At 39.7% G+C, this 26753-nt stretch overlaps 1 protein-coding gene and 1 pseudogene across 1 annotated transcript in view; one reads left to right on the top strand and one right to left on the bottom strand.

The window, feature by feature from the left end:
• SLC44A1 (solute carrier family 44 member 1) overlaps positions 1-24703 on the bottom strand; it is a 128177-nt gene extending 103474 nt beyond the window's left edge. The window contains exon 1 of the mRNA XM_090274521.1: positions 24428-24703. Coding sequence (XP_090130647.1) covers positions 24428-24463 — 36 coding nt within the window. The 5' untranslated portion in view covers positions 24464-24703. The remainder of the gene's footprint in view (positions 1-24427) is intronic.
• LOC150013499 (uncharacterized) lies at positions 24527-26245 on the top strand (annotated as a pseudogene).
• The last annotated feature ends 508 nt before the right edge of the window (positions 26246-26753 follow it).

The raw sequence follows: 26753 nt of genomic DNA, 5'->3' as shown, positions 1-26753 counted from the left end.
GGTTGCCTCTGACATATATCCTTCAGGGACTAGCCTGAATTATCAAGTATTTGTCCTGCTGGTATGGTTCACATTTTCCATACTGCAAGAGCTAAAAACAAAATTTGACCAACAAAAAGTCAGTCTCATGAGATTCTGAAGCTGAAGTTTACAAAGCTTAAAGCAATCTTAAAATTCTGACACGTACTCAATTCTGGAACATGTTTACTATCCTTGACGCAGTAAAAACATTCATTGTCATGAAAGAGCTGAAATTGACACTGGACCTACTGTCTATGATGTAAACCTAGAGTCATGACAAACTAAAGTATCCTGACTATATACCTGTAGCTGTAGAGTATGGTTATTTCATAAATGCCACTTTCCTATCATTATATCAAGAATGCTTAAGACCAGCTAAAGGCCTGAGTTAATTTTGAAATTTTAATATTAGACCTGTTCATATCATTATTGTTAAGAATTTAAACTTAACAAAAGAAGAATAATTTAAACTTCACATTGGCCCATACGTGTATGAATTTCAAATTATATTGGGTTGGCCAAAAAGTTCAGTTAGTTTTTTCTGTACAATGGCTCTAGTAGTGCCTAGGGGCCTTTAACTTGATTCAAAACAATTCTGTTAGATTGTATTGTAAAAAAAAATGGAAATTGGTGAATATTTGTGCAGCCATTTTAATATTGAAGATGGAAGAAGCTATGCAACATTTACAGCATATTACGCTTTATTATTTCAAGAAAGGTAAAAACTCAACTGAAATGCAAAAAACGATTTTGTTCAATGTATGAAGAAGGTTCTATGACTGATCGAACATGGTCTGCAAAGTTTCTTGGTACTATTGACATTTTGGCCCAATAATTCTTTGCTATGTGGCTGTCTTATGCATTGGAATGTGTTTGGCAGCGCCCTGGCCTCTACCCACTAGAAGCCAATAATAGTGGGAGGTAGCTGACATACTCAAAATATCCAGATCAGTAAAGTTATTGGTAAAAATGAAAAACATGTCTTATTTTACAGGAAAAAAAATATGAACTTTCTGGCCAACCCAATATAATTCCTGACTTTAAAAGCATAGGTGCTTACTTGTCCCTCTTGAATGGACAAGGTAACAAATTATAAAGATGCCTAAGAAACTATCACAGATTTGAGGAGTTAACTAAGAAGATATGATAGCAAAATGCAATGTGGGGTCCTGGACTAGACCCTGGGATAGAAAAAGATGGTAGTGGAAAAACTGGAAAAACCTGAATAAAGACTGTAATTTAGTTAATGGTATATAGCACCAATGTTAATTTCTTAGTTTTGATAAATATGCCATGGTCACATAAGGTGCTAACATTAGACAAAGCTGAATTAAGGCAATACGGGAACATTCTGTACTCTTTGCAACTCTTCTGACAATTATTTCAAAATAAAAATTAAAAAGGGAGTGCTAATTCTAGAAACACAATAAAAATTTTAGCCATTTTAGGGTGCTTGATAAAGAAGCCAATTCCACAAAGATGGTTGCATTTAGTTACTAACACAGAAGAAAGGCTACAGAAATCTGGAAGATCAGCTCTTCTCAATATGCAAATTGTAAAAAATAGATACCTCGAACCAAAGCCAAACTCTCCCATTAATCTAATCAAAACAAAATATAAATACTCAAGGAAATAAAGAAAAACCACCTCAAGAAAATAACAATGATTACATTCACATAGACTTGAAATGATGTGAAAATTAGAATAAACCATTATTTCAACTAATACTGGGTATGAAGGACATTCTAAATTTGGGAAGAACTTAAAGCCTATAGTGGTTGTTTCTATGTGCTGGAATTATAAATGATTATTTTATTCTTTAAATTTTTCTCTGCAGTGAGCACACAAAAGATTTTATAATCTGAAAAATAAATACATTTTGGTATTAGTGCATGTGATCTTAAGCTAAAATAAGAGGAGGCTATTTCTGCTCCTGCAAACTCTCACACTTGCTCCCCTCCTGTCCCCACCAACCTGCACTGACCAAGGCTCCTCTAGTCTGCTACGTCATCAACCAATCTCCCGATACCCCTCCATTCCTCTTTAGCCTATCGTTCCCATTCTAATGTTATTTTCCTAAAGTTCATCTTATAACACATCACTTCTCTGTCAGAACCAAAACTCTAATGCCTCTACCTTTCGTCTAAAGAAGAGGAAATAATATTCTGGAGGTGAAATTATTCACTGAAATCATAATTTCCACTCTACCTTTCAAGTCTCCCACCACGTCCCATCATATTTCATCCCAAAAAGACTAAACCCTTCTAAAAACTGAACACCCACCACCAAGCTTCTTCTAAACCTTTGTTCATAACCCTTCTCATTACTAAAATCACTTACTTTGGCTAACATTTGCTAAGCACTTAATTATGTGCCAGACACAATGCTAAGAGATTTACATTGAATTTTTTCCTATAAATCTTCTTGCAATCCCCAAAGTGCTACTAAATGAGAAAAAGTCAGGGCTATCAGCTCATTTTCCCAAAGTTACCTGGCTAGTAAGTGTTGGCGGAAGAACAGGAACCCTAATCTCTAAGTTCCAAAGTCCTAACTCTGAATACAATCTTCTTTCCAATGTTTATCCTTCCATCAAGACCCAGAACAAATGCTAACTTCTGGTACCACCCGTAATTCCTCCAGTTGGACATGATAATCTCCTCCAAGGACCCACACAATTATTTAGTTTTCTTTTACAGATCTTATTTCACCCGGCTTTGTTTATAAGTAACAACATATATATAAATTCAAGAGCTTTGAGGATAGAAACAGTTGCAGTATCGTCCTTCACAACCTGCACCCACAGCAGTGCCGTGTGGGTAGCAGTTCTCAGTAAGTGTCTATCAAAGAAGAAAGTCATGGTCAGAGAAACAAAGACTTCTATTTATTTCTTTCAGTTGTTCACACGTTTGAATTAGAGGTACAAAGAATTTTGCATAGTACAAAGAACACAGGTTTTGAAGCTGGGCAAGCCTGTTTACAAATCCTGACTCTACTACAAAGAAGCAATCTGATCTTGGAGCAACTCAACCAATGAATCCCTAATTCCTCATATGTAACAGTAAGAGATTAATGATAGTATGTGTAAAATACCTTGCACTCTATTCAACAAACTAAACACTTGATAGTAAAGTGTCACTATTACTTAATTCTGGCCATGTGGACTTGTTTCATGTCCGGAATGACAAAGCCCCATCTCTATGCTTTCAAAAAGTCAATATTTCTATAGGTAGAGAACATGAAACATTTAGATAACAATGCTCAGGCTAATGTACAATTAAATGCTAAGCGTTCAGAGAAAGGACTGATCAGTGGGGACTAAAGAGAAAGGCTTCTTGAAAGGAAGGAATATGAGCTGGCTCATCAGGACAAGATCTGGACAAAAGGGAGAAAATTCCAAACAAAGAGATCATAAGAAAAAGCAATGAGGCAGGAGTAAAGATGTTTGTTCAAAAAGTATGCCTCCAGTATAATTCTTGCTCAGTGGGCAAAGGCCAGGTGAATAAACTGAGGGCACAGTCCAGAGGGAATTTTAAATCTAACCCTGATATAAAAGAAATACTGTTAAATAGAATAAAAGTGGGAAAGAGGAAGCTTCATATTGCTCATGGGGAAACACCCAGTTAAACGAGAATTAGTGGTTTATCTGCTGAATACATGAATAAGGGTTTGCTGTAATGAGTAGAAGCAAAATCCCACTGATACAGCCTTTGTCTTTTATTAGTTTTAGTCACTATTTTTATCGCTAACGTCTATGTCAGTATTCCTTTAGCACTGTGAAACATTTGTATGTACAAAGAAATAACTTAGCGAACTCTTGCATTCATTCACCTGCGACTGTGGGTGTGGATAAAACGCAGAAGACAACAGGGCTAAGGGTTCCTTACAACTCAAAAATGCTGTTTGCGCTCTACAGACCACCAGGGCCAGGAAAAGTAGTGTATTATTAATATTACCAAGGGCAAAAAAAATTAGGCACATTCTGTTGAGGAAAAAACAAAAAATGTAATTTTAGAGCAAGACCAACCGGTTAATGAACTATGATACCGATACGCACAACAATATAAATGATCGCTGTCCTGCGCCTGCAGTTAAAGAATGACACAATCTGCACAGAACAGAACACTTTTTAGCAGTGGACTCACATCTTCGAGATTCCTGTTGCTTGAATGAAATTCATTTAGTTCTAATTTTACACAAATCATCCACCATGATATGGTTATAAGAGCCCAGCGTCCTGGCTTTACGTATGGATTTTTCAAATCAATGAGCACCTTGTTCAATCAGAACTTGAAAAACAAAAAGGAAAAACCTAGCTGACAAGTATTAATGAAAACAAAATGTAGTCCACTCATCTCCATAATCCATATTAACCATGTTGACAATAAGGAATAACACCCCTACCTCTAATTTATCAACCCTATATGTCCCAGAAACAAATTTTGGTAAATTCTAATTAAAATTATCAGTCAATAGCAATAGTTTATGCCAAATGGAGAAAGCTCCTTTTAGAATTACATCACTTTTGAAAATACAGGCAAGAAAATTAAAAAACACACTGAATGAAATTATTTTAACATATTTAATGTGGTATAAAATATTTATTTTTCTATTATCTTTTTCCTGCACATGTCGCAAGAAAGATTAGAGGCTTTGAATTTGCCTGCATCCCTTAACAATTAGGGAGGTATATACATATGCACTAGCCAGTGCTATACAAATAGCATTTTCTCCAGCTGGCCAGTAGCGCATTCATTAACCTTAAGTGGAATTTGAGATGCCTAAAACATACAGGAAAGAAGATAACATAAGATCTTTGTTCCAATTCTAGCTCATTTGCTTGCCAGCTAAATAATCTTAGATCCTTACCCTACATGAATTGGTTTTCTCATCCGTAAACAGGAAAGTTATACCTAACACATAAGGTGGGTCTTCATGGTGGCTCTAGGTTTTCTTCTTTGAGGGACACAGAGGTAGTTCTCTGACTGGAAGGGGTGCATGAAAGTGTGTGTGTGTGTCTCTCTCTCTCTTTCTCTCTCTCTCTCCATATATATGTATTTCCTTTCTAAGAGCAATTCAATAGAAAAAGTCTGGCCTTCTAGATTCTTGGGAAGACTAAACCCATTTATTCAACTCAACATTTAACACCTGTCATGTGCAATACTCGTGCTGTTAAAGAAAGGAAAATGATTAAAAGGCCCTCATCTTCAACTAACCAATATAAAAAAGAACAAAACAATTCCTATACAGAAATACAAAAATATTATGAGACCAGAGTGCAGAACCTCCATAATCCTGAGGCTAGCATTTAGGGTTACAATCTACCCTTTCAGTCAGATCTCACACTATAGATAAAACCATACTCCATTCATCCCAAACCACTCTACTGAATATATCTGCATTTGACACTTCCATGTTTTTTCCCATGTCATTCCTGCAGGCTGGAGTTCCTTTACCATGTCCCACTGAAGTTATTACTTATCATTCAAGACCAGATCCCATTCCTTTTCCTTCACAAAGCCTTTCCCATGCCCAGTTGAAACTACAGAAAGAGATTTCTTAAAAAAAAAAAAAGATACCAGAAAATCTGCACCAGAGGAGCTATAGAATAAATATGAGACCAAGGATTTGTCAGAACATTCTAGAAAACCATCAGGCCATACTGCACAGACAATTAACAAGCTTAATAAGGTCTGACAAGAAGAATCTAAGAGGTCAGAGAAAGCCTGTAAAGATTATGAAATAACAAACACAAAACAAAAAACAGCAGCAGAAACCTGAAAAATGTATGCAGAAATTAAAAAACCATAGGAGTTAGAGCCACAGTGGGTCTTTTTTATCTATTATTCAAACAGGACTAAGGAGCATGTGGAAAAATAACTACTGGTTACACAGATGGCATCAAAGAATAGAATTTAGTTTTCTACAGGTTTAAGGCACTGCAAAGATTAAGCACTTAACCTTACCAGAGGGCACCTTATTAAGTCTGGAAGAATGCTTTTGCCGAGAAACTAGCCTATCTGAACAGAAAGGTCTTGAACTAAAAAGGCGGAGGCAGAAGAAATGATGTGAACTGATTCTCTAATGCATCATTCATTCGACAAACACTGGCTGACCATCTGTGCCAGGTCCTAGTCCAACAGTGGGGATACAGCAAGAGACAAATCCTTGTGCGTATGGAGCTTATGAAGAGAGAAAGCCGGTACAGATACATTAATGACTTCAGGTGATGATCAGCTTCAAGAAAAATACAGCCAGGTAAAGAGAGAAAATGACAGGGTTGGAGCGGAAGGGCTGTTCAGAACTGTGGGAGCAGGCCTGACAGACAGAGGGTAGAGCCAGGCAGCGGGGAGAAGGGCCTGACAAGGAAGAATCTCCACGTTTGAAAACGGTGAACTCCACCAGAACATCATGAATGAAAATGATGGCAGGAAGGGAGGTGAAGAGGTAAACGCAGACCGAATAAGGTGGAGAGAAAGTCCAGATGCTTTACTTAAGTGTAATCAAAGTTACTGGAGGGCTCTAAGCTCACAGGAGATGGAATCTGAATTAGTTTTTTGGTCACTCAGACTGCTGTGGAAAAAAAAGACTGCAGACACCTAAACACAAGACAATAGTGACTTGAACTAGGGTGGTGGCAGTAAAATTGGCACGTTTCACATACGATATGTAAAGAAAGACTAGAAGCAGTTCTAGGAGAACATTTTTGGAATAGGTGGCTTTCAATGTCACTTTAACATGTGCACAGGATGAGTCATGCACAAAACTTCACTGTTAGCATTTCTTTAATGCTCTCCTACACACACACACACACAGAAATTGAAAGAGTATCTAAGGTACATGAGCTGACTCAAAGAAATTCATATAACTAGGCAAGGATTTCGAGGTCAGTCCTAAGTCCATAGAAAAACAGGTAAACAGCAAAAGAAGACTATTATCTCTAGAGCAACAAAAGATTATGTAGGAATATTGAAATATTACATGACTCAGCTGTGGGCTTCATGAGAGCAGGAGCTGTCTTATTTGTTACTATTTTTCCAAATCCCAGTATAATGCTTAGAACACCAGCAAGTACACTTAAAAACCTTTTTTCAATAAATCTTGACACTTTAAACACAAGTAAGAAAGCATACCCTTACAGGTATCACCAAAATTTATTACAATGAGGTTCAGCATTGGTCTGTAAATACTGAAGCCCTAACAGGTGAGGGAATTCAGAAAGAACCTTACACTGTTGTAAATAAACAAGCTTACTCAAGCATTTACGGAATGTCTTCTACATGGTAGACCAGTGTAGTATTTTGAAAACACAAGAGGTAAGACTCTGCCTCTCCTGTCTCCCAAGGAAGTGGTCCAGCCAAGGTATGTGCCTCACCACCAAGAGGACTTGTCCAACATAAAGGCTAAGGGAATCCCCAATATGATGTGAAGGGAGATCTCAAATTGACAGCTTTGCAGCAGGTCTGAAAAGGGGCCTGCCCAGATTACAGCTATGGGAGAGATCTCAACAAGAAACTGAAATTGATGTTGCACACACATACACACACACAAATTGAAATCGAGAGTATCTAAGGGATCTGAGCCAACTCGAAGAAATTCATACTAGGAAAGAATTTAGAGATCAGTTAGTCATAAGTACATAAAAAATAGGTAAACAGCAAAACAAGGCAACTGTTATCTCTAGAGCAACAAAAGATTACAAAGGAATGGTGAACTATTACATGACTCAGCTGTAAGAGCGTTTACACAGATTGAACACAGATCCAAACAAGATTATGATATAGCCACAGCAGAAAAATAAGGGGGACTTAAAGTATGAACATGGGATAGGAACAAATAATAGTGCTGGAAGAGAGGCTTGATCTTCATCTTCCATAGTGGAGGCCAAAATTAATGCCAAAAACTGAAGACTCAGGAGGCAGCATGTTTAGGCATAGAGGGGAAAAACAAAAGATTTACAGTTCAAAGATTTAAAAGTGATGACCTCAGGGCAACAAAAAAAAGAGAGAGAGGCATTTTTTCCTTTTTATTGCATTTATTGGGGTGAGACTGGTTAACAACATTATGCAGGTTTCAGGTGCACAATTCTGTAACAATATGCTGTATTGTGTTTACCACCCCAAGTCAAATCTCCTTCCATCAGCATTTATCCCCCTATACCCTCTCCTACCTCCTTCCATTGCCCCTTCCCCTGGCAATCACCATCGTGTTGTCCGTATCCATGAGTTTTTTTCCCTTTTTGCTCAATCCCTCCACAGTGCCCCTACCCCGGCACCCCTTCCCCGACGGCTGTCAGCCTAATCTTTATGAGTCTGTCTTTATTTTGCTTGTTCATTAGACTCCACATATGAGTGAAATCATATGGTATTTGTCTTCCTCTGGTTGACTTATTCCACTTAACATAACGTTCCCCAGGTCCACCCACGCTGTTGCAAAGGGCAAGATGTCCTTTTTTTATAGCCAAGTAGCATTGCATTGTGTAAATGTACCACTGCTTTTCTATCCATTATTCTCCTGAGGGACACTTGGGCTTTTTCCACATCTTGGCTATTGTAAATAATACTGAAATGAACAGAGAGGCGCATATATTCTTTTGAACTAGTGTTTCGGGTTCCTTTGGATAAATGAGTGAGAGGTGTTTTTTAAAAAGATAACAATCCTGGTGGAAATGTCTGACTCTTTAAAATATATGCAGGTATAGCTTAGATAAAAATAAAAATTAAATACATTTAAAAATCAAAGCATAAAAATAGTACAGGATCTGGAATCATGACATTCAGAAATGGCTGTATGTACTAAGAGTTTTTAAGTTTAAAATATACACACACACAAAACTTGGCATGCACTAACAGTTGATTTCCGTTGTTCTGTCTTCAATTGTTCAGTTATTCTATCTGGCTAATGGATAGAGACTAAGAACCAAGAGTAAAGTTCCATGAACACAAAGCTCAGCTGTGCAAAACAAGTTTTTTTTCTAATAACTGCCTAAAAACAGACTTAACTATCTCAGCAGGCAGTTAGTTTTCTGCTGACGGAGGTGTTTAAGGAGAGCCTAGATAAAAATCCACCTAGTGGATGTGATGCCTTAGTGGCAGGTTGGACGGCAGACCTCTTAAGTCCTTGCCAGTTTGGGATTCTGTAAAAGGATTCCATGTAATAATCTCCTTTGAATTAGTACTAGAATAAAGTACAACGGGACTAGAAACACTTGTAAGTCAGGAACTCAGGTACTTTTGGACACATGAGCTTCTTCTGTCTACCCTACCTCCATCTCCTTTTAGCTTCTGATTTTTCATTTTAAGTCTCAAGTATATTTACAGTTGATTATAAATCACCTAAAATATTTTTGAAAGCAAATGAAGTATACATACTTAAAGAGAAGAGAAGAAAATAAATGCATGCCTAAATGAGAGAAAGCTGGAAGAGAAACAGGAAGGTGGTCTGATGTAGTAGTAAGAGATGAAGTAAATAATCACTCGACCTTGTGGTTCAATGGACATAGGTCAGTAAACAGGTCACAGTCAGGTATGAAACTCTGGGACCATGACAAGAGCACCTGGCTTCCTGGCAGGGTGATAGGGCAGATCTGTGACTCAGTCCACAGATATAGATAACCAGCAAGAGAGCCACCAGACATTTATGAACAACAAAAGAATACTTCTGATTTGCTCCATTTCAAGGTTCTAGAATTCTGTGTTATTAAATAACAAAAATTACACCTTTGCTTCAATGTCAGTCATTTTTCCAACATGGAAAAATATTAAATATAGTACAGGTACCATCTTTTCTATGGGACTGCCTCAAGAGTCTACATGACTTGTCTATAGTCTCTGAAACTTTATTGTTTTCTACTCAAGGACGGTATTTTTTTCTTTCACTTGGTATAATAAAATACTGTCATGCCTACAGATACAATATATTTATCCTAAAGTTTATTGAACTCCATCCTCACCAACCGAGATCACACCTCAAATATAATGTCTGTGTTCCTTTTGTAATGTCAAGGCACTTTTTTTGTATTTTTAGCTCTTAGTTTTAAAAATTCGTTTAGCATCTACCAAGAAATTACCAGTGCTACACATACGTTGTAAACTAGTACCACTTTTGGCTCTTTAAGAAAGAGATTCAGCATGCTTTGTACTCTGTGGAAGCCCCTCCTCCTCTCTGCACTGTCTCCCTTAGTAGAGTGCAGGCTTCTAGTGGGAAAGTCTCATTCTTGGTGGAACCTGGTACTTAGCAGCCTGAGCAGCACTCAACAATAAATGTTGCCCTGAACTAAAACATGCAACAGGCCAAGAATTTTCTCTTTATTCTTTCAACATCCTTGATTCTTGTACTTTTTCTTAGGAGTACCTTCTCACTGCCCCAAGGTCAGGTTCAAAACCAGAAGAATTAAAACATTTTGAACAGTCGCTAATTTTAATTTTCAGGTTCACTCCTATTTCTCTCCACTGACACATTGTTTTAAAATAGCAATTTTGACAAGTATCACTAGCATCATTAACTAAAATTTCAGTCTCTGAATACCCTATGCCCACACCACATTTATTCAACGAACATTCATTGAGGCTCTATTATTTGCTTAGCCCATATAACACCATCTCCGTGCTCAATTCTTTCTCCAACAAAAGACAGTCAGCATTTAATCAGCAGGTCCCATCTCTGAATGGCCCCTTGGAGAGCTAAGCAATAATACAAGTGCCCCTGGCATCTCTGCCTTAGACCCGGAGGAAAGAGGAAAACTCCCCAGCACAGATGGCTGGTTCCCTCGTGCTGTTGGCCCAGCTGGCCTCACAGCAAGTTCAGATTCTGAAGTTTCAAATGTGAAGGATCCTTTTGTAAACCTCTTACTCTTCATTAACTTCCTGGAGATCTCAAACTACTAATCTGAGAAACAATTCACATGAAATGTGTAAATTATCATAATATTCTCTAGTGACTTGAAATTTATTATTATTTTGCCAATATTTTAAAGAACATGTTGAAGTTCTGTTTCAGGTCTCTGCACCGTGCATCCTACCTACGGGTTACCTGATACAACAACATTCTTGTCACTACCGCCCTCACTTTTGCTGTCACTTAAAAGAATGTAATTAAGAAGGAATATTTCAAGCACTGTTTCTCAAAATGTGTTCTGCAGAATAACAGTTCAAGATATAATGAAAAAAATTTAAGGACAAATTAAATTCAATGAAGCCCAGTTAAGCAAAGTTAAATTGGTTTCCTGGAGGTAAGGATAAGGAGCAAAGAGCCTTTAAAATGCTAATGTGCACCGTCACTCTACAAATGGAGAGAGGAAACGGAGGTGAGTGGGAGGTATTGGGAAAGCGGTATGGAATGAACAGGAACTTCTCCTATTTTTCTTGACCTCAGATCCTTGGAGCAAGATCCTGGAGGGGTGTCCTGGTGCTTTGGGAGCACCTCCTTGGGGAAACACTGATTAAGGGATCTTGTGTAAGAACACCTGTATCCTTAAGTGGGATGGCATGTAGACCATCACCCACCCAGTACAGAGCCTGGTAAGAAGCAAGTCCTGGGAAGGTGCTCGTTCCCCCCAGGAGGCTCCCCACTTCTGTTTGCTGGTCACTACAACAGAAACATGTGTTTCCACTTGGTCTTGGCTTACTTTCTCAGATAAACAATAACATTTTAAAAACTATCATCACAACTAAAATTGCATTCAATTTTTAAAAAGTAAGTGCATTAAAGAATTATTCCCAATCTTTCATAACTGAAATCCAAAATGTTTTTCTTGATGTAAATGTATGGCTAGTTTCAAAATATATTTAATATGCTAAACTTAAAACTCAATGTTTTTAAAACTGTTTCTACAACACATGATGTTTTTAGAATTGTCATGAAAATACAAAGTCACATGCAAAAGAGATGTGGAAAAGCTTTAGGGTCTAACAAGCAAGGAATAAAATGTTCATAAATATGCTGAATTTTTGAAGTGCAGTTTAAAAAAAAAAAATCCAGTTTCTGCCCTGGTGGTGAAAAATCCCTGCCTTCATATTTAATCCTAATGTGCATACTAATCATTTGTGCTAGTGAACTTCACTGTGGCCATTTTCTTCACCCTTTCCTTTCCTAACAGCTCTCCAGAGCCTCGTTGGTATTCACTATTAAATTCCATTAATCTCAATTATATTAACCCTTTCAGAGACCATGGATCTCCAAAGGCTGACTAAATATATACATATATTCTTTATTTAAAACCGTAGTCTCAAGAATCTGAGTTAAGGGGAAAGGACAAAACAGTAGTCACATTGAGTAAATTTATTGCCATGATAGACTTGTTCAGACTTAAGTTCTTAGAAAAAAAATGCAGAAAGGCCCAGGAGGAAATGGATAGCGGTTGAGGGTCCCCACAGAGTCTGATAGTTTATAACCACTTCTTACACAGACTCTGCTCCACATTTTCACACCTCTAGTTTGCGGTGCACTGATTTAAAACCAATAACCTCCTACATACACGTGCGCGCACACACACACACTCTCTCTCTCTCTCTCTCCCCCTCTTTAAAGTGAGAGTAATTAGTATACCCACAATCTCTGAATTTAAGTGACAGAGAAGTGATATCTAGGTACATTTAATATGCTACCTAAATGTAATAGTTCTCAGTACAGCAGAGAGAAGGAAACTGCAGTGCAGAGGAAATGACAGGCTCTCCACTATTCTGGCTTTACCCAAATTAGGGGAGCTTGGATGAGCTAGCGAAACTTTCGGAGCCTGTTTCCTAATCTGTAAAATGGGGCTGACACTGGTACCCATCTGAGTTGCAAGAATAAAATGAAATGATACGAGAGCACAGAAGTAGGGACATGAGCACAGGGAAGCCCTATTGGTCACCGGTATTCCCTGCACTCATTCCATAGTTTTCTGCTCTTGTATTTCATACCCTTTTCCTTCCCCTCAGAGACTATCCATCCTCAAAACCGTGTCCTCTATGCACGTAACCTAAAGCATTTTCTGAAATCTAGTACTGGGGCTTCAATTGCCTATGGGAAATTGCTGCATGGAGGTATTAATTATGTCAAGATCACCGCAAACTCAAGTCTATAAAACCGAATTCATTTTCTCCTTTCCAGATACTAGTCTCAATCTCAACTTCTATGTCTATCAGTTATACCACTCTCCAATTATATGACAATCTAAACTGGTTTTATCCCTCTACTTCATTCCACAGATCCAGACTAAGTCAGAAAAGGCTTTCCTATTTCAATTCCATAATGTCTCTTCTCTGATTCTCATTTACACTATTTGGTTTCAGTCAGTGAACACCTGCCCAGGTGGCTTCTGTTACCACCTCCCACATGAGACGACACTGTCAGATCAATCTCCCTTAAATCATTCTGAAAACCCTCCACATCAGCCTGTTTCCCTCCCCTTCAAATATTAATGCCTTCCCTACATGTAACATCTCGACTCTAGCTAAAACTACCTTTGAAACTGACATACAGTAAGTTAAAGGCGACCTTGCCTTTGCTCGGTTCCTTTTACTTGTACATAATCTCTTCTCCCACTTTCTATTAAAATCTCTCTATCCTACTCTTTCTAGACCCCAGCCTTCAGGGCCAGATCAAGGGTCATTTCCACGAAGCTGCTCTCCAACTGGTCCATCCTTCTTGGTTTCCCCATTCCCTGAATGCCTAACTATCCAATTTAGCCTGTCCTTATTATTGATGTTTATTTCATCCATAGCACCCATCTTCCTGACACAATTTAAAAATTAGGGTTCCTTTCCCAAATCTCTAACACAGAATTTTTTTTTTCTTTTAGGGAAATATTGATGGATATGAGGACATCCAAGGGATTTAGTTTAGAGCCCTGGCTGCTGTGGCTCAGTGGACTGAGCATCGGCCTGCGAGCCAAGTGTTGGTAGTTCGATTCCCAGTCAGGGCACATGACTAGGTTGCACGTCAAGTTCCCAGTTGGGGGCACAAGTGAGAGGCAACCACATAGTGATGTTTCTCTCCCTCTCCTTTCCCCTCTCTCTAAAAATAAACAAACAAATAATTTTTTAAAAAAAGATTTAGTTTATATTAATATGGTAATGTCTGAGATATTGTCATAGGTTATGCAGTTTTCTACAAGCCCACAGGTAAGTTTTATTATTGTTTCTATTTTATAGCTGGGGAAACTGAGGCACCAAAGGTTAAAGGATTTGGCCCAAATAACCCAGATGGTGACAGAGCTGAGATGCAAAACCTTAGATTCTGGCTACACAGACCATCCTCCTGCCAGTACACAATAAGGTTCAATTCTCTGAATTCTAGGAGCCCTATAGCAGCAATGGGGAAAGGACTCCTTATAAGGACAGCAGGTTACTCACCCATTAAGTGAGGATCATTTAGTTGGGGATGATGGCGAAATGAAACACATTTAATAGACTAAATTCAATTAAATTTTATTTTAAGAAATTTTACACCAGAAACAATTATGTTTAAAATTAAACTCTTTTGCTATTACAGGTAATGCCACATGGAAAGATTCTTGCATATAGAATAACTAAACTTTTGGATTACTTAAGGGGATTGACTTTTTATGGCTTTCAGTGCATGCTGTCAGTTTCCCAACAGGGTCATTCCAATTTATTCAGCAAATCAATAAAGTATACTTGAGTCAAAACCACATGAGCAATTAATATCATTGTGTTAACTTTTACCAAAGTTACAGATGTAAAAGGGTGTCTCTGTGCTTTAAAATGAAGTAATCTGATATCAGCAAGATTGAACATATTTAAGTATTAGCTTACTATTCCCCCTTCTGTACATTAGCTATTTGTTGCAGAGGTGCAATTTTTATACTGAGAGCCTTTACATCATAGATATTCTAAATAATGATGTGACTATTCAGTTTTATTATTGCTTACATTAAAAAAGTAAATAACCCTGGCTGGTGTGGCTCAGTGGATTGAGCGTGGCCTGCAAATTAAAAGGTCACTGGTTCGATTCCAGCACGGCATATGCCTGGGTTGCAGGCCATGTTCCCAGGTGAGGACAGCATTTGAGAGGCAACTAATGGATGTATCTCTTACCCAGTGGCATTTCTCTACCTTTTTCCCTTCCCTCCCCTCTCTCTAACAAGTAAATAAATAACTTTTTAAAAAATAATAAATAAGAAGGGGGGAAAGCACTCTCTTTTTTCTTTCTCTATTCTAGTACATTCCACTTAGTAGTTTATGTCTCCTTAGGTGTATCAGGTAGGGCGGGAAGCAAAGGAAGGAAAAAGATTTTAGGGGAAAGGAAAAAATGAGAGAAAAAAATGAGACTCAAAGATTAATATACACAGAAGTGAAAAGTCAGAAGAGGTTTTTAAAAAAAAAGGAAATTGAGGGAGCCAGAAGGAAAAGGTTATACTGACCTCCCCACCCTAAGGTTCTCTTGGGGCCCACTGTGTATGAGAATACTAATAGCTACTTATAACCATTATTCCAACCTTAAATGATCCCCTTTATCCTAAGCTATCCTTGCCTAAGAATGGAAGAGGCAGTGGGGGTGGGGAAGAGGGCTCAGTGGTGGCTGGAGTAGTATCACTGGGGGAATAGGAAGATAATTGTGTGACTTTCAACTATGAATTGTGACAAGTTTTATAATGGGGCTATCAGCAAAATGTTAGGAAACACTACAGACATGTGATCTAAAGGCAGAAGAAAATGGCAAAACTATGTAGCAGATACTATTGGCTGCCTACCCAGTACCAGATCCTATTTCTGTTCCTGTGGTGCTCTGCCCTCCATAGGACTCGAAGGAAAATCCTGGTTAGTCTAAGGGAAATAGGAGGTCCTTTGCCTCCCCCTCACTAGAGACTGTTTAGGGATGAGTATGCAGCCCTCCTTAATTCCAATTAAAGTAAATCCACTGGAGTTTGTCACCTCAACAAAAGACAGGCTGGAAGAACCACATCCATCTTGGGATCATGAGGGGCACTAAGGAAGGAAAAGCTACCTCCCTGAAAGTGACAAAAAGAGAACTCTGGTCCTTGTTGACATCACCAAGCCACTGAAAAAAACAGCCTGGAAGCCACCCTAACCTCTCAATATATACGAGGTAATACATTTTCCTTAAGGTTTAGCTATTTAAATTGAAGCGCCCCCCCCCTTCTTACAGCTAAATTCATCCTAAGTGATTCATAATGAAAAAAATCTTACAAGATTACTATTCTACCAAGAAAAAAAGAGCAAGTTTTAACACTTCATTGTTACTAGAACGTCTTAAGTAACCACCTATTTTCAATTTTTCCATCTTTTTGCTGTTCCTCTTTTTACATTATGAAAATGTATCCAGAAATCAAATACTTCTGTTTAACAATTTTCAGAATATCTGCCTGGCAACCTTAAAAATTAGAATAAAAATAACTTTCAAGAGTTTCCTTACTAAATTAATGCCTAAATATTTGATTGTGGGATGCTGTAGAGAACAGCTAAACAGAATACTATTATTTTCACCAAAAAAATAAATAACAGCAGTTTGACAATTAAAATTTGTTAAATAAATTCTGATACAACTGATAGGAAATCACAGAGAAGTCCACCAAGAGGGGGAAAAAGCTAACACTCCCCCTTCATTAGGTTTATTAAAACATACTAGAAAATGCAAATCTCTTTCAAAAAGTCACCTCTTTAAAAAGTACTAAGTTTCATACAATGTACTGGAACATTATGCTATGCTATATTCCAAATAAATGAGAAAACAAAAAGTACTAAAAGGGAAGAAATATCACTGTGCCAGAAACTTGAACCATTTTCATGAGTGAATTCCTACAGCAGAATAACAATGTCTCTTTAATGACTGAAGCTTTCCCTGAGCTTAAACACTTTTCCTTTATAACGCTACACATAAAGTTCCATCCTTTTGCACCTGCTTTAAAAACACCAGCACTATAAATGGCCCATTATTTGAGTGGACTAGTTTTTTCCCATCCACCTTGACCTGGTAACTAACACCTCATAAGTACACTTGCTTCATACATGAGGTACACAGTAGTCCCTCGCTATATTGCGGCTCACTTATCGCGGCCTCACTGTATCACGGGATTTTGAAAAATATTATATTTAATTATTTATCATGGATTTTTCGCTATGTCATGGGATTTTGTGGTACTGTATACGTATGTTGTTAAAGTTATGTAGGTTTAAGAGTGTAGAACATGTTTAAGAACATAAGTAGTGTTTATAAAAGTGTGGAAAATGTTAATAAGGGAGTGGGAAAGGTTAATAAGGGACTGGGAACAGTTTATAAGTGTGTGGGAAGGGTTTATAAAGCCTTAAAATATATATAAATACTAAAATAAATGTAAGGTTCCTACTTCGTGGATTTTCACCTATCATGGGGGTGGGTGGGGGGATCTAGAATGTAATACCTGCGATAAGTGAGGGAATACTGTATACCTGCAACATACAAGCTGCTTGATATTGCTGATGAAAATTCTGTTCAGAATCTTCTAAAGTATTTGTCCTTTTAAAAAATGTTTGCATTGAATTTTAAAATAGAAGAATTGCTAAAAGTTTATCTACATCCACCCACAAATGTGAATTCACTCAAATACTGCATGAGTACTCATCATATACCAGATACCAGCTAAGCACAGAGAATAACGGCAAAGAACAACATAGATGTGGTCCATCATTATCAGCTGAGTCTAGACTAGGGGTCAGCAAACATTTTCTCTAAATAGTTACACTTGTAGGTCATAAGGTCTCTCTCACAACTAACTACTCAACGCTGCCTTGGTAGCACAAAAGCAACTATAGACAATATAAGGGAGGACGCCCAAAAAACCCCAAAGATATTTATAAAAAATCGTGTATTTATTCTTACATGTTTAAGCTTCTGTCACCTTCAAAGTACTCTCCATGTGATGCAATACATCTATCGAGATGTTTTTTCCACTGCTCAAAACAGGATCTGAACTCAACCATTTTGATGCTTTTTGGTGCTTCTGTCATTTTTTGTTTCACCACTTCCACATCGGCAAAACGTTCCCCTTTGAGGACTTTTTGATCCAGGGAAACAAAAAAAAGTCACTCGGGGTGAGACTGGGTGAAGAGGGAAGGTGGGACAAGGGGGTCATGCCATTTTTTTGGTCAAAAACTGCTGAACACTCAGCACAGTGTGGGCAAGTGTGCTCATAAACCACCCATCGTGAAATGGGCAAATGCATTGAAAGTCTGCAAAAAAATTCATTGAAGCCGAATACAGCCTCTCACAACACCACCAGCTGGTACAGATACAGATGGGTTCCTAGAACACTCACTTAGTAGGGGAAGCTTGTACTACAAGGGGCCCACCCTCCAGAAGATAATTCCATTGGGGGGCGGGTCCCCCTTGTATGTAAATGAATATGTTTATGTCCCAATAAAACTTTATTTGTAGACAATAAAATTCAAATTTAATATTATTTTTATGAAATAAATTCATGCAATAGCATTCTTTTGATTTATTTTTCAATCATTTAAAAATATAGATACCATTTTTAGCATTCTTAGCTTGCAAGCCATACAAAAAATGGGTACCTGACCAGATTTGGCCCATGGGCTGTATAGTTTTGCCAACTCCTGGTTTAGACATTAATATTAACTATGCAATTATTTGTTTATTGCTTCATGTACTCGAGTAGAAAATACATAAGGCTGTACGAGTTTCATGAAGAAACATGGCCTGGTTTAAATGATCAAGGAAGCCTTCCCAAAAAAGTAACCTTGAGGCTGAAACTTATGGGTTAAGTAGTAGCCAGCCAAAGGCAGGGAGAAAAGCAAAGAGCCTTCCAGACAAATGAACAGCATGTGCAAAAGCCCTAGAAGAAGGAATACAATTGATGGAAGACTCTGTAAGGTTAAAACACAAAGACTGAGAAACATGGCTTAAGATCATGCTGGAGAAAGAGAAAGAATAGCCCGCACAGGGTCTTGCTGGCTAGGGCCTGGGATTCTGGTCTTTGTCCTAAGAGCAATCAAAAACCACTCAAGGGTTTCAACTAGGAGAGGGACACAATCAACTTTGTATTTTTTAAAGATCATCAAGACAGCAGTATATAGAAAAATTAGAAGGGAGCATGAATGAATAGAGGGATATCTGTAAGCAAGGTTCTGGCCAGAGATGAAAGAGGCTTGGACTCAAATGCTGGCAGCAGTGGTTAGAAGTTTAAAGAGGCAAGATGTCATGACTAGATATGAACTAATGAAAGGCAAGTTCCCTACATGATTCAGGTTTCCAGTTTCCACACCAGGGGAACTTTAAAAAATCCTGATACCCAGGCAGCACTCGTGGGCAATGAAATCAGAATCCCTGGGAGTGGGACCCCGGCATTAACGTTTTTTAGAGTTCTCAAGTGTTTCCAACGTGTAGCCAACATTGCAAAGATAAGAAGACTTAAGACATTAAGAGTTAACAATACTACAGAAAAATCAAGAGAGTAAGAGCCTAAACAGGTTTCTAGTACTAACTACCTCATAAGGTATATATACATCTCTCTGCCTCAACTACTTCATATCTGTAAATCCCAGTTTAGCTCAACAGAAAAGGCAGTAGGAAAGTTCTTCTCTAATACCCCGCGGAGTCCCAAAAATCTGAGCCAAAGTTATAAAATTAAAATATTTCTTTTTTTCTTGGGGGGCAATAGAAAACAGCTATTAACCAATTACAAGTCGCAGAATACAGAATATATTTTTATAAATAATCACCTTCCCCTGTCAGTAACATTTTTAATGATAGAATTAACACATCAAAGAGTATTTGATAATATTTATTAAGCCTGGGAACATTTTAACTAACCTAAATTTTCTATATTTTACTATGTTGCTCCCCAGCTAGTAACTGCATAAGTTCAAAATAGTAGCATGAATTTAACTTGGAAGTTCCTTCATTCAAAATTTTATAAGGTGGACGTTTTCTAAAGATAAAGTGAGCTGCAATTTAAGGCCTGGGAAGCATGCATATGAACACAGAAGAGCAGCATAGTACTCAGGTCAGAAGACCTGAGTTGAAGTTTGGAACACTTAGAAGTTCTATGACTTTAGCCAAGCTTCCCATACTCCACGTCTCAGCTGTAAAATGGAAGTAAAATCAACTTCAGAGTTACTGTAGAAATTAAAACATGAAAATGGCTGTGAAAAACATCCATACATTTTTATATTATTTCCAGACAATTTTAACACTTTCATTTATATATTTTGAGGAGTTGATCTTCTCTGCTCCCAGCACAATATTCTGAAGAAAAAAAAAAAAAACAGTCTCCAGGCCATGACTTTTCTGTTCCAGTTTGAGCAAATCTACTTTGTTGGACATATTTTAATGGAAAAACTTAAGTTCCTGCTGGTAATTCCCACTACACTCCTCAAATTTCATTTTTATCATCTGACTTCGAATTCCACAAAGCAGATGGAAGACTATAGTGTTACTAAAAATCTGTTAAGGAACAGTTCACATACTCAAAAGTTAATCAGTATTTGTGAACCGCTTGCTTGTTTTTCATTACTCCCAATACAAGATACAAAAGCTTTAAAAGGACAGTTAAATTGTATAGCTCTCAATCTGAAGACCATGGGACAAGACAGGAGACAAGTACAATTTCACCTAAAGTCAGACAGACAGAGGCAGTCTTTTCAACCAAAAAGACTGTCCTCCATCTTTTCACAATTTCTAAGGTTAGAACTGAAGGACAGAGAACTTCCGAGTACTTGGAAAATCTCCTGGCCTCCAAAGCTCTGCTATGAGAAATAATGATCTAGCCATTAACGACAATGACTCTGGGCAATTTGCTAAGTAATTTTTCAAAAGCTTCCTTCATTCAAACCAGTTTGTCAATGGGAAAGAACATTTAATAAATCTGAAGATTTACAAGTGAACTTTGAAGTTTAACATTATAAGAGTAGAAACTATGTCAGGTTATATCAGAACAAACGAATTATGGGGAGTTGGGAATAAATTTTAAGAGTCCTAGAGAGGATTAATGCTGGGGAAAAAAAAACCCTCAAGAAGACTATCTCACTTTTATGTTCCCTTCAAAGAGATTTTTAGGCAGACTACCATATATTGCCTTGTTTTGAACAAGTACTAATACTAGCAAACAACTTACAGTGGTTACTAAAAAGAAAACAAAACATAATTAAGACTCTTATGAGAGCCCTGACTCATTAGACACGCTTAAGATTCTTAGGTGTACATACCCAATACAGCTCAAATTATTTTGCCAAAAATTTGCTCCTTCAGCAATGAAATACAAGTTGGTATAGAACATGACATTTTCCTTTGATCTAAATCCTGAAATAGGATAATCATTTTGGTGGCAAATTATGGTATCTAGATACTGCCAAGAAAATGAAAATAATACCAGGACAGACTACAAAAGATAAAACAGTTTGGAAGACCATTCTCTTAAAAGAGAGTGTACAGCAAAGCAAGAGATGAGCAAAAATAAATGTATTTCAAAAGTGAACCTCTACTGGAAAAAGAAAACATACTATATTTACATTGATAAAAACTGCCAGGGCTTTTCCGTTGTTGCTGACACCACCACTGAGAAAAGCTAAGTGGAAATGCAGATTACCTCAAAGCACAGTGTTTTGATGTGCCTAGCAGGTTATCATTAGAGTTTGCAGACAAGTTCTTTTAAGATGTTACAGCCACTATTCCAAAAGAAATATAAGCACTGAGCAAAGCACCCTGGAGAAAAGGAAAAACCTGCTCTATTTTGCAAACTGACACTACCACTAAGAAAAGCAAATGAATTTCAAGTTAAACAATTCAAAGTTGAGTTTAGAAAAGGGTGCTTGGAGGAATTAGTCAACCAGCCCATGAAAGTGAAACAACTGGATCAGGGCTGAATTCATATTTAATGTTACTTGGCAGACAGATGTCCTAATTTGTGTATATAATTCTGTTCATTGACTATTGCTGAGCAACTATTACGTACATGGTATAGAGGGCACTGCAATGGATACAAAGATAGAGAAAACAAAAGTAATTCCTGTACTCAAGAACCTTACAATTCAGCAGAAGGAATGAGAGAAACACAGTCTGCCAGAAAATATAATGGAGGCTTCTAAGAGAGGATCCCAGTGGTGTGGAGGCTGTGGACTGAGCAGATTTCATCTTGTATCCCTATTTTGTTTAGATACAGTATTATCCTAAAGCTGGTGGCTCCTCAAAGGAGCATTAAAATGTCAGCAGACTGTTAACATTTCACAAATGAAGAATGATGCCAAAGTCTCAAAAAAGGGGGAAGAAAAAAAAAAAAAAGATGATTTCTTTGGCACAAAACCTGCTCCTCAATGCTCCACTGAGCAAAACAAGTCCCTAAAGCTGAACTTAAAGGCATGTGTCAGGGGCTGGTTAGTTATAGGAATTCACAGAGGGGAAAAAAAAAGCACCCCCTGGGGTGCATGACATGAATCTTGTCTGTAGAACATGGCATTAAGGAAACAGGTCTCCAAAAGGAGGAAAAAGCAAACAGAATGTATGTGACAGCATTCTGAGAAGTATGACAGGGAGCTAGACAACTGCCAGGACTCACTCACTACCTGTTATTAGAGCAGCTATGGTGCGGCTTCCATCCCTCCCAAATGTCATTGTTTAGGCACTGAACAAGCTATCCATAAATTAGCAATACTTTCCAGTCTTAAAGGTATTTGCCCATCAAAAGAGGATGTAAAGTTACCCAGTTCCTAAAAGAAAGGAAGGATAAAAGATACATTTTTGGTGACAATAACATTTAAGTAAATATTAAATGAATGACACCCAACTTGATCCCCCCTCCACCCAAAAATCCCCAACCAGTTGAAAGGTATTGTGTAGTTTTATACCTTTATTTGTTAATATGAAAAACCTGGTCTACCCACTACATACAGTTTTTCTTTGCTATTTTAACAAAACAGGTGAACTAAACCAGTCAGTCTATGATGCTAGTATGGGAAAGAAAAAAAAAAAAAAAACCGATGGGTAAGGAAACACTTAAAAAAATAAAATAAAATAAAGAAAGAACTGGACAAATAGGATGGGTACTTGATAAAACATAAATGTCCTCCATTCATCTGCAATTCTAGTTATTTTCTAACAGACCTCATATTTTCAGTACAAGTATGCAGGTTATTTAAAACTGACTTATATATAGTCATTTAGCAGCAGCAAAACACTCTGGCATTATCACAGATGCTAGATCTCTGGAGGAATTTTTTTTTCCAAACTAGAATATTTCTTCACTAAGAATCGACCAGTCTCTATTTCTAAAAAAATAAGAGCCCTTGCCTCCCCCTCCACCCCAAAACAAACAAATCAAAGACCACAGTTAAATTCTGCGCTAATGAAACTGTAAGATTACATCCCTGGCGTTGTCAGAGCCTATTTTTCATGCACCCCCACCAGACAGTTTGATGCAGTATTCCTGATTGCTTTTTATCGTATTTGTAAATACACTCACTAATCCACTAAATTGGGTAATTTACAAACAGGTCCTCGCAGTTATTAGTGGCTAGCAGTCAAGTCCTATTACATTTGATCCTTATACAGTTGTCTAAACATTTCCATCCAGGTTAAGGGCTCGGATCCGCCAGAGAGGGAGGTTAGCGAAATTTGGATGGGGGCAGGGTAGAAGCTGGGAGAAATCTCTGCATCTCAGCCCTCGGCGACAAGATTCAGCCAGTGCCCACAGAAAACTAAATTCGGCACCTCTTCCTCCTGTTACACTGGCAACAAAGAGGGAGTTTCCGTAACGCTCCCGTCACCCACCAGGTGCCCAATCTCCTTCCCTGCCCAGACCCCGCGCTCCCGCAGGGGCCTCGGTGTGTAAAGAGGCCGCGGGGCCCGGGGTCACGGCACAAAGGGGGGATGGGGTGGGAGGCAGGCGAGTGGGATCTGGGAAGTGGGCCGTGGAAGGGCTCCGGGACCCGCTTCAATACCTGAACCCGTTCGGGGGGGCGGCGAGCAAGAGAAAAGGAACATCTAATGGAGCAGAAACGGAATGAGGTGGAAGAGGGGTGAAGAGCCCCTGCTGGGGGTACTCCTCCCGGGAGCACAAAAAACAGTCGGCGGGCAGGGAGCTAGGAGACTCCACCGCGCTGGGGAGAGACAAGCAAGGCCCGGAAGACGAGGGAAGGGGGCTGCCACCTGGGGCAGAGAGGAGGCGCCGGTGGAGCCTCTACCTGCAGGCGGGCGGGGCGCGCCGCTCAGGTGTGACTGGGAGGTGGAGGCCCGGTGGGGAAGGGGAGAGAAAGGGCTGCGGGCGCCCTGGGCGCCGGCGCGGGGGCATCTGCGGGACAGGCGCGCGGGAGAGGCAGTGGCTCTGGAGTGCAGGTGGGCTGAAGGGAAGGACGCGGGCAGCGAGAGGCTGCGGGCTGCGGGCGGCGGGCGGCGGGCGCCACGGCGCGGGGGAGGCATCCAGGCGGGCGGCCGGGAGGCGGGAGCCCCTCACCTGCGCGGCGGAGGAGGCGGAGCTGCAGCAGCCCATGGCGGGGCCGAGGGAGCCCGGAGGCGGCGCCGGGCGCGCAGCTACGCCCCGGAGCCCCTCGGCATGCGAGCCGGCGGGCGCCCGGGGAGGGCGCGGCCTGGCCCCGCACGGCTCGGCGGTGGCGGCAGCGGCTTGGACGGCAGCGGGTACTCAGGAGGCGGCGCGGCTCGGGGCGGACGCCGACCACATCCCACGGCGGCAGCAGCGGCGGCGGCTGCGCGGCTCCGGCTCCGCTCCTACTGCTGCAGCTGCTCCCCGGCGGAAAGGGGCGGGCGGCGGCGGCACCTCCCCCTGTCCCCCGCCTCCCGCCTCCCGCGCCCAGTCCCTCTCCCGCTCCCTCTCCCGGGCCGCCGCCTCCTCAGCGCCTCGCGCGTCTCCCATCAGACTCCCCGCCCCCAGTGCAGCGCCGCGCGGGCGGCGGAGCTTCGGCGGCCAAAACGAGGCCGGGCCCTTTGGCGCGCGTCGGAGCCTGCGCGGTGCCGATCCCATTTAGCTGTGGCACCGAGGCAGCTGGGGCGAGAGGGGTCTGCGGGGCTGAAGCGCCCGAGGGCTGGGCAGGCTCTCAGCGTAAATGGGACCGGGTTGTTTCCGGACCCGGGAGACACGGCCGAAGCACGCGGAGTTGCCCGCTGCTCCCTCGATGCGAGCAACCCTAAGTCCCCAATGGCTTCTTACTGCTCCGACGGCAGCTTTTGCATCCAGAGGAGAGCGTACACAATAAACCTTCTCTGAGGAAGGGAAACGTGATAGAAGACCAAGGGAAACAAGCATCTGTTGCTACTGGCCCCATTTTGCTGTTGTGAAAACTGAGCCTTGAAGGGCACCAAAAGCCCAATGAAGTGCACCCAAGGTCAAAATGGTTATAAAGAAAAAAGTTCTTCACGTCTCTCAGCTCAGAGCTGTATTGGATCTGAACTAAGCTTTCTTAAACAGACGATAGTCCACAATAATTGAGTATTCATGCATATTTTTGAAATTTACTGAGGACATACTAAGTGCCAGTAACTTGTAGACACTGAGAATGAAGAGGGGAACAAGAGACAAGTTTCTGCTCTTACAAATGCCTGTTGTTCCTGTAGGGTGGCAAGAAGCTATAGTAGGCGTGGTCAATACCCTCAAGAAATTTGCAACCCCAAAGGAGACCTTGGGAAATAGTGTGAGAAGAGAACAGTTATTAGGTGGCGGAACTAAAACTAAAGATCGTGATTGATATTAAGAGAACCACCTGCACCAAGCACTGTTATTAGCCTTTTACGTTTCCTCCAGTCAAAGAATGTCTCAAACCCAGAAGACGTTAAAAAAGAAAAAAAAAAAAGTTTATTTGCAAAAATGCAAAGGAATGAGACTCTAGAAGACGTGACCAAATAAAAGTTTTAAGGATTACCCAAAGTCTAAGAGGGAAAAAATAGCACAGAAATAAGTTGACTTACATGTGCTTTGGAAAGGGAATCTAAGTAAATAAAGATGGGAACCTGGGGACAGCCAAAGAAAAGGCCGTAGAAGAATTCCTAGTTGGTGTGTTCCAGTATCATTTGCTAGGTGTGTGACTGGATGAATCACTGAACCTCCTACTCCTCCTCCATGAAACATGAATAATAGGGATGACCTTGAAAGGTTGTCAAGATTAAATAACATCAGTAAGCACTCAACAAGTCCTGCTTGAGGCATTAAATCTTCCTCTGCGTTCTCCCTATCCCCTCTTTCAATTTGATCGGAAAGTGCATCATATTACTGGGGTGGTGAATCCTAAGTGTGTTACCAGTAACATTAGGTCATTAAATAGAAGGGAAAAAATAAAACTTTAATGGCTCTAGTCTCAATTCTGCACAATTAGATTGCAAACTCCCTGAGAACCAGGGAAAACTTGCTCCTTTGTATCTCCCTCAGCAATCTCAAATGTTTGTTGAATTATTCAGTGTAGCCAGGAATAAAAAACATTACCTTGAAATTTTCCCTCAAAGCCTCAAAGTACATCTTGTTTTTAACTGAGGGAGGAGGCTGAAAGTAAAATTATAGTCTTAAACAAGAAGCCATCTGTCTTCCTTCTTTATAATCAAGGAAAGGGGAGTTGTTTCTCTTAGCAGAGTCAATATGGGAGCATTTCTCTCAGATTATAAAAATCTTTTTGGCTGTTGTAGTTATTCCTTGTAGTAGCTAGTGCTTATTTTGTAATTAAAACTGCAGAATAGATAAATATGGAACAGGTTGTGGCAGTTCTTCAGAAAAAAATGTATTTAACTTTTTTGGAGGTCTCTTTCCAAGACATGGATGTTGGGTGAATACAACTGAA

This window comes from Furipterus horrens, unplaced genomic scaffold (assembly GCF_987537825.1).
Source record: "Furipterus horrens unplaced genomic scaffold, mFurHor1.1.pri manual_scaffold_4, whole genome shotgun sequence".
NCBI classification, from domain to species: domain Eukaryota; kingdom Metazoa; phylum Chordata; class Mammalia; order Chiroptera; family Furipteridae; genus Furipterus; species Furipterus horrens.
The sequence above is the reverse complement of the archived record's forward strand: the minus strand, read 5'-3'. Positions and strand labels throughout refer to the sequence as shown.